At 42.8% G+C, this 8,955-nt stretch overlaps 1 protein-coding gene across 2 annotated transcripts; it reads left to right on the top strand.

The window, feature by feature from the left end:
- Window positions 1–2,086: 2,086 nt before the first annotated feature.
- LOC149199757 (uncharacterized) lies at window positions 2,087–3,108 on the top strand. Of its 2 annotated transcripts, XM_089399445.1 has the most exons (2): window positions 2,087–2,389; window positions 2,522–3,108. In XM_089399445.1, exons 1-2 carry the CDS (start codon window positions 2,172–2,174, stop codon window positions 2,850–2,852), a joined length of 549 nt encoding a protein of 182 aa, XP_089255571.1. In that variant the 5' UTR covers window positions 2,087–2,171; the 3' UTR covers window positions 2,853–3,108. The 2 variants fall into 2 exon arrangements, with proteins under 2 accessions (XP_089255571.1, XP_089255570.1); XM_089399444.1 differs by having other exon boundaries at window positions 2,089–3,108.
- The last annotated feature ends 5,847 nt before the right edge of the window (window positions 3,109–8,955 follow it).

The following is an 8,955-nucleotide window of genomic DNA, read 5'->3' as shown; positions in this document are numbered from 1 at the left end:
TGCAACAAAGTATAGACAGCTTGTAGGAAGTCTCATCTACCTCACTACTACCAGACCAGACATTTCATTTGTTGTTGGAATCCTCTCCAGGTTTATGCAAAAGCCTTGTGAGGGACATTGGTCTGCTGCAAAAAGAGTTCTAAGGTACTTGAAGGGAACTCAAGACCTTGGAATCAAGTATACACAGGTGGACGACTTCAACTTGATTGGATACTCTGATTCAGACTTCGATGGAGACAAAGAAACTGGGGTACCTGCTTCAGGATATGCTATGAGTCTTGGATCAGGAGCTGTCTCCTGGAGATCACGCAAACAATCAGTACCAGCAGATTCCACAACAGAAGCAGAATACGTGGCAGCAGCTGAAGCAACGAAAGAAATTGTGTGGCTCTGGAAAATTCTTGAAGATTTGCAGGTAAAACAAATACAATCAACTCCACTCATGATTGATAACACCTCTGCAATAAAGTTGGCCAAGAACCCAAAGTTCCATGATCGTACTAAGCACATCAATACTAAATATCATCTGATCCGACATCATGTTGAGGCCAAAACAATCCATCTCCGTCATTGTTCCACAAACGAGCAAATTGCAGACATCTTCACCAAAGCGCTTGGAAGAGAAAAGCTTGAAAGATTCAGAACGATGCTTGAACTCACCAACATCCCTTCAGATTAAGGGGGGGAATGTTGACACCTAATCCTCAACGGATGGGTGAACTGGAACGTGAACAGTCATCAAGAAGATGAACTGTCCCGTCTCCTTCTTGTATATAATCAATAGTTCTCTAATGAAATTAGATATCAGTTTTTCCAGTCATCAAGAAGATGAACTGTTCCGTCTCCTTCTTGTATATAATCAATAGTTCTCTAATGAAATTAGATATCAGTTTTTCTTCCGCTCATTCTGGAGTTACCGTGGCCTGCCAGAAATATTTTTATTTATGGTCCATATTAAAAAAAATGTTGAAATATTAGTTAACATCCATATTCAAATATTTTATTAAAAATACATATTAAAATACAAAAGTAAAAGATATAAGAATCTTACTACAATTTTTTGATCCCTATATAAAATTAATATAAATTGATATTAATTAATATAAAATTGAAATATTTTATTATGATTCATAATAATTTTTTATTAATATTTCTGTTATAAAAATACATGTTAAATATAAAAAAATTCACATTTCTTTTTACATCAATAGTTATTTAAATAATACTTATAAATTGCATAAAAATAGGAAAAATTTTACACATATCTTTGCTAAAAATATAAATTATTTACCAAAATAAAATAAAATTTAATATTTTATTATTGAAAAAAAAATATTATCAATAATATTCTATTTGATATTATTAATATTATTTTATTTCTTTTAAGAATTAGAAACGTGTATTTCCAAAAACTCTCACCATCAAAGTCAAAATAAAAAGAAAATGAAGTATGTAGACCTATATTATAGGTATTGTAATCTTATTTCCACTTCTTTCAAGAATATAATAAACTATATTCTCAATTCCATTCCCAAAAGCCTTTAATGATACAATAAACTATACTCTTATTTGGGCTTCCTTAAAACTTTAAGAATATAATAAATTCCTCTCATTTCCACTACTTTAACACATGATTATATACTCTTATTTCCCCTTCCTTAAAATATTAATAGTATAATAAAATGTACTCTTATTTCCACTACTTTTAACACATGATTCTATACTCTTCCATTTTTTTAATGGTATAGCAAATTATACTCCTCCACTTTTTTAACACCTGATTCACATGGAAAGATTCCAGAAATCCAATTTTTAGGTAGTCACCGGAAAAATACACATGATTCATATGGTCAAGATTCTAAGACTCCAATTTTGTGGCAGTAAACAGAAAACAAGGTGCTATCCTATGGAAACTAGGTCGGTGGAGATGTACGTATGGTTTCACGTGCCTAGCAGGAAAACCAAAATAAACAAACATGTGCTTGACAATGAAGGGCACCAACAATCATCTGCTGCTTGACTAGTTCTACTCCAGTCCTGCACGTCTCTTATTTCTGTTTTACAAAGACTACTGGTTTTACACTATATAACACACCACTTTGCGTTTCTTCCTTGCATCTCCCGGTTTTGGTTTCCTGTATTTTGGTGGTTCGCGACAAACAAAATAAGATATGGGCAACCGTGCGTCTTGCGTGACGATCGGCAACAGCAAGGAAACCATCCAGCTGGTTCTCTCAGATGGCACCGTTCAAATCCTTCATAAACCCCTCTGCGCCGGCCAAATCATGCAGGGTTTCCCTCAACATTTAGTCTGTGATTCCCACTCCTTCTATATCGGGCAGAAAACGCCAGCCCTTTCTCCAAACGGCCAACTGAAGCTGGGAAACAGGTATTTCCTTTTACCCGACCACTTCTTTCAGTCTCCGTTATCGATCGTATCGCTGGCATCCCTAATATCGCCGCCGCCGCCCCCAGTTGCTCCACCTATTCCCACTCCCCGGGTATCACCTCCTCTTCGCAGTATCAGCCGTGCGGCGGTTCTTTGCCAGCCGTTTGAGATACAGAACTGCGATGGCGGCAGCGGTCTCCGGATCAGAATCCACCCGGAATTTATTTCGAAGCTTATGGAGGACAGAAGGGTTAATCTCAATGAAATTGGGCAGTCAGTGGGCATGAATTCTGCAGATTATCGCCGTAGGCTCTGCAATACACCCCAATTGCAGAAAGACTACGCGCAGTTGGTGAAATCCCGAAGTCAGTGCTGGAGACCAAAGCTCGAGAGTATCAGGGAAAATGAGAAGAAGGGCAGCCGCAAGATAATCAAGAAGATTAGGAGATCGCGGAGCGCGTGAACAGTTTAACGCACACAGATCAGTCAAGATCTGCAGTGCAGTTAAAATGCCTTGCCTACCTCCTTGTAAAGATGTTTTTACCAGCGGCGATTAAAATCATTTCCTATAAATTATTGGAATTTGGAATTCATCGGGAGAATGGGTTTGACGCTGCACAGTGATCATAACACAGACGCACAGGTACATCCTTTTGTGATCAATTTTAAGGGCATCCAGCTGTGCATTGTACTTTGAACGGCTTTTAGTTTTCAAAACACCGTCCATGTTTTTATTTTGTGACTTGAAATATAATTTGTGAGTCTCAAAAGTTAATATTCTCAACATCCAGTAGGTCAAAAGTAAGTATTTCAGTTTTTGAAAATCACACTTACGGTTATTTTTTCATCATTGTATATTAAAAGCTTACCTGACACCAAAACACCTATCAAAGTCCTTGCATTTTAAAGCTATCATAAAAGTGCTTGACGTTTATAATTTAATACTTAAGCTATATCCGAAAGGGGAAAAAATAATAATTATTATTTCATTTCAACCATAAATGAATATTGTAATCTTAACTTTAAATAAAATATATATAACAACAGTACCATCGAACAACATAAGTTTTTATTATTCACTTCAATTTTAAGATATTAAAAAATTCTTCCACCTAGAAAATTATATGATTTTTTCCAATAAAATGTTTAGCTTATATAATTTTTTTGCTACAACACTTGACACAGAATAAAACCCAAACTTTTTCACCTTTAGATATTAAAAAATTCTTCGACTTAAAAAATTACATGGATCTTTCACAAATAATATGTTTAGCTTATATAAAAGAATTTGCTATAAAAATTGACAAAGAATAAAACCCAAACATTTTCAATTTTTTCACCATGTGATGCAAGGTTTTTGTGGAACGGGGTTACCTGCCTGTATTAGTCTTCAAACCTTTACGGTTAAGGCCCCTTTAAATAAACCCGAGCAGAATGAATTCATTACAGTAGCCTAGTTTTATAAACCCTCATAAACCTTCCACTAACCCTTATGCCGCATATATAATCAGTTCCCACATTATCTTATGATAAGGTTGGACTTACACATAAAAACATGTATCAGCGCTTTGTCTCATTTCATTATAAACCCTTTATAAGGGAAATACACATAAAACACATCTTTTATGCCTTCTTCCGCCTATTTCATGGCTCTTGCACAATTCTCGAGGCTCCTTTATCGCTAATCGCAGTCGTCGTCTCTCGTGGGTTTCCTTAACACATGCCTCTATCGCTTCCGATATGCGATAACGCAATAACGGATTTCAAATCCCATTAAACTATGTTTATATATTATCAGGTCCGCCTTATCGCTAGCATCAATACTCCTCCACCGATTAAATGTTGCGATGCGATCACTCCGATAATCGCGTCGACATTCACTGACTAAATCCCGCCGATTAAATCCCCGCGTTTGATCCTCCCCATAGATCTAATGATCCTCACTCTATCGCTTGATCGCAATCGGCGATCGCCCAAGGTCAGGGTTATTCACGCCCTTTTGTGTTCCTCTGATGCGATAGTTAAAACTCTGTTCATTCTCCGCGATCAGATCTCAACCGTTGATCTATTAGATCCAACGGTCCCTGAGCGCCACTTCCTCAATCTTTCGCTCCTCTATTATTTGGGTCTTATAACACTTTCCGCTATGCCGCGAGCAATTCTTCTCTATGTATTCAATCTCCTCTTTGAGTCCGCCGAATTCACCTACACATATATATATGGTACAGAAGCTCTGATTCACATTGAATTCATCATTCAATCATCTGAAACACACATTTATACTGGTTTGAATTTACCTTTGCACATAACAAATAAACAAAGGATACATATTGAGACTTTGTCTCTCTCTGTGGCTTTCTCTCCTAATACGAGTGGCCTTTTTTACATTCGGCCCATAGTGTCACGCCCCCAATCTTTTTTTCTTTTATTGGGCGGGTGCGGCACCACCAACGCTCACCCTTTTAACGGATTTACGTTATGGACTACGCCTTAACCAGCAATATACTTAATTCAACACTTTAATTAAGCAACCGCATTAATCTTTCATCAACATATACATCATTATCATTGCTCATAATAAACATGAAACCGAACCATATAAATAACAATTACACATATGTTTCACGGGAGGGGCAACTCCCAAACGAGTTCGCCCGAATCCTTATATTATGAAAACCATTCAATAATACAATATACAACAATACGTGTTGCCGGGCAAGATCCACGGCCAACACAACCGATTACAACAAAGGGCCAATGCCCATACAACCGTGCGTACGCACTTATGGCGGAGCTAGCTCACCCGAGCCTCAACTCCCCAACTCGGCCACGCACCCACCGTGTCACCCGTTTACCCAAACCGTAGACAACTCGGGTCTGCGCACAATTCGTGTCACCGGAATGTTAAACCTGCAGCCAACTCAGCCTGCGCATAACCCTGTGCCACCGTATGACAGACCTCTGCTGAACTTCGACCTGCGTCCACGTTTAACACCTCCGCTCGTCTACACAGCCAACTTGGTAAAACAGCGCACAATCTCTTGCTGCGCATGAGATGTGCGCATAACATCTGCGTCTTTTACCCTTGTGCGAGTGTAGAGAGAGCAATCCAAGACTTGCTTGATTTCCAAATGATCCTTGCGTCCATCCTTTTATACGATGCTCAGCTCATTTGTTGGAGGGGTGTCCGCCCTCAAGCCGACCCCCGATTTTAAGTTTAGAAGCCCCAACGATTTATCTTAGTGGGTCGGCCCGTGCCCAAGTGCAAGGCCGCCCCACGCTCTTTATAAACTCGTTGTTCTTCCTTCGCATTTTCGCTAAGTGTATGAGCGCTTCACATACGTCGCTGTTGGCTCGTCCCTCCGTCGCATTGCTGCACGCTGCCGTTGCACGTTCCTGTTACACGCTCGCCCGTCCGCTATTTTGCACCGTTCGTCGTATGGCGGGGCGCCCACACCCGGGCCGCCCGCTATGCATACATGCCGCCCGCTTGCTGTAGCGTCCGTCGCGCCTTGCTGAACTCCGCCTGCGCCTCTACATGCCCATGTGTCATCGCTTCAACGTTTTCATCCTCGGCGCGGGTCGCCCTTGGGCCGCCCGCCCATCATGTGCGGTGCGCCCTCGGGTCGCCCATCCAATACACACCTGGTTCTTGTCCGCCCACCGAACATACCTCCGCACGCCTGTTCAGTTATGCCGCGCCCGTGTTGAACCGCCCACAGTCATATCATTCACCCCTTGGGTGCGGGTCGCCCTTAGGTCGCCCGCCCGTCGTGTGCGGTGCGCCCTCGGGTCGCCCGGCTCGTCCTCAACTCGCCTTCGTTCATGTGTTGCCCGGTCGGGTTGTCACACCCGCGTGCCGTGTCGCTGCCTCCTCGGGTGACTCTGCCCAACCGCCCATCGCAAACGCGCCCGCCGGGTCGCCGTGCACGGGTCGCCCTGCCCGGTCCGCCCGCGGGTCATGTCTTTGCCGGGTGAAACGTGGAGCGCGCCCTGCCCAAACTGCCAGGGCGTTACACTCTCCTCCACCCGAAGACGTTGTCGTCCCGACAACATATCGCCTTAGTGAACCTTTCACCAAGACAACTCCATGAGCCAACTGCCCATGCATAACAAGTGTCACACTCTAACCATGTGCCAACACTCATCTTCACGGTTCCATGCTCAGGTCCATGGAAACCCCATCTTTCTGCAGCATGTCCTCATACCTGCCCAATCACCATGTGAGGGCTCACTGCCTTGAGCAGCCAACAATGAGCCCATCTTCTTTGTCCTCTAAGAAGATGTGCGGGGAGAACCTGGAGGCTCCCCTTTACTAATCAGTTCGATCCACCTATCAGGATCTTCAACTTCCATTCTTTGTAGATATGCTTCCCGATCTTCCCTTTGGATGTTCGGCCTCACATATAGCTCCTCGTCATCATCATCGTCCTCCACTAACTCTAGCCTCCTCGATAAGTCCGAGATGCTATCTGAGAGTGTTCGGATGACTACAGATTGTTCTGCAATCTTTGCCTCCATCGTGGACAACCTCTTGTCCACCTTCACCTTGTCCTCCATTTGCATACCTCCCAACTTACGATCGGGCTTTGTTACACCAATGGTTGGAACACCAATGGGCACATCTTCCCTTCCATCGTAAATGAAGAGCTTCCTCAAATGTGGCACTACCATGGCTTCAAACTGTTTCATAAATTCCATCCCCAATACTGCCTCATAATCATCAATCCGCACTATGGTGAAGTCTACCTTCCCGGTCCATGCACCAAGTGTGGTGTCCACTTTTTCGGCCGTACCAAGGATCGCCATCGGAGGAGAGTTCACTGTCTTCATTTGTGCCCTTGTAGGTACAAATTTCAGCCCAAGTCTCCTTGCAGTGTCTTCACTCATGAAATTGTGTGAAGCCCCACTATCAACCATAGTGAGTACATCGGCCCCACCAATCTTCATCTGAACGTACTCCAACCTGTTCCTTTCCGGATCTCTTCTAGAAGCCACTTCCGTAGTAGCAGCTGCACCCAGTATCTGCATCATCCCCACGGAAGCATTGTCATCCTCCTCAGCAGGTTGTGTAACAGTAGCTATCTTTGGTTTAGATGGGCAATTCTTCACCGTGTGTGGTCCTTCACATAACCAACACTTCAAAGGCTTCTTGATCTTTGCACCATCCTCTGATTTCGGAGTATCCTCCTTCTTCTTGTCTTTTGGTTTATCGAACTTCTTTTTCTCACTAGAAGTCTCATCATAATGGTCCACCAGCTTGTCAACTGCAGCAAAGGCCTCTTCAAGTGTTCTAATCTTCTGTCTCTTCACCTCGTTGCGGGCCCAAGGTTTCAACCCAATAATAAAGTTGAACACCTTGTCCTTTTCCGCCATGTCGGGAAGTTCTAGAGCTGCACTTGAAAACTCTCGCTGATATGCCTGCAAGCTTCCGGTTTGTTTGATGAACTTGATTTTTGTCCTTGCTTCCCATGTTTCATCTTGAGGACTGAAGTGGGTTTGCAAGGCTTTCTTCATGTCGCACCACGAAGTGATCTCATCAGCATTACCGTTGATAATCTGATCTACCCTTCTTCGCCACCACATCTTGGCATCATTTGTTAGGAACTGAGCGGCCACCTTAACTTGTGTCTCACCATCGGGTAGACTCAATCGTTCCAGGTACTGCTCCATGTCCCATAAGAAGTTACCAAGAGTCTTTGCACTCCTTGTACCATCATAGGATTCCGGTTCTTTGACCTTTACATGAGGTACTCCTCCACCTGAGTTATACCTCATGGCTCTCTTCAATATCGCAATCTCATCATTAGCTTGATCAAGACTCTTATTTACCTTGTCAAGAGTCCCCTTCAAGTTTGTAATCTCTGCGAGACCTTGGTCTCTTGATTCCTCAACTTCTTTGACCCTTCCTTCCAATTGTGTACACAAGAATTCCGTGAACTCATATTGTGTTTTGAGCTCCTCATGTTGTGTACGGAGTTCCACCAGCTCTTCCCTGAGTTTCAAGATAGCTTCTCGTTCCTTAATAAGCGAGCTCACATCTTGACTCCAAGTAGACTCCAATGTCTCCATCCTTTCGATCACCTTCTCCATGAATTCATGATGAGGATCCTTTGTGGGATCCTTCATTGTGTGACTGGACCCAGCTTGAGAATCAGCGGCCATCTTCTTCTGTGATCTTGTCCCGACCATTCACCGGCTTCTCCAAGTCACCTGCTTTAGAACAAGCAGATTCACCTTCAATTTCAACCGAGACAACCTTGTCCAAGTTCCAAATGTTTCAACACCAGCTCTTCGACCGAGCTCTGATACCACCTGTCACGCCCCCAATCTTTTTTTCTTTTATTGGGCGGGTGCGGCACCACCAACGCTCACCCTTTTAACGGATTTACGTTATGGACTACGCCTTAACCAGCAATATACTTAATTCAACACTTTAATTAAGCAACCGCATTAATCTTTCATCAACATATACATCATTATCATTGCTCATAATAAACATGAAACCGAACCATATAAATAACAATTACACATATGTTTCACGGGAGGGGCAACTCCCAAACGAG

This window comes from Pinus tabuliformis, chromosome 2_1, assembly GCF_031772625.1.
Source record: "Pinus tabuliformis cultivar Carrire ecotype Pingquan chromosome 2_1, CPIR1, whole genome shotgun sequence".
In the NCBI taxonomy this organism is placed as follows: domain Eukaryota; kingdom Viridiplantae; phylum Streptophyta; class Pinopsida; order Pinales; family Pinaceae; genus Pinus; species Pinus tabuliformis.
Note: the sequence above shows the minus strand (reverse complement) of the source record. Positions and strands in the feature narration are given on the sequence as shown.

What these genes read in the sequence shown, in the direction of transcription:
- LOC149199757 (XM_089399444.1), top strand. Translation starts at nt 2,172, where the DNA reads ATGGGCAACCGTGCGTCTTGCGTGACGATCGGCAACAGCAAGGAAACC.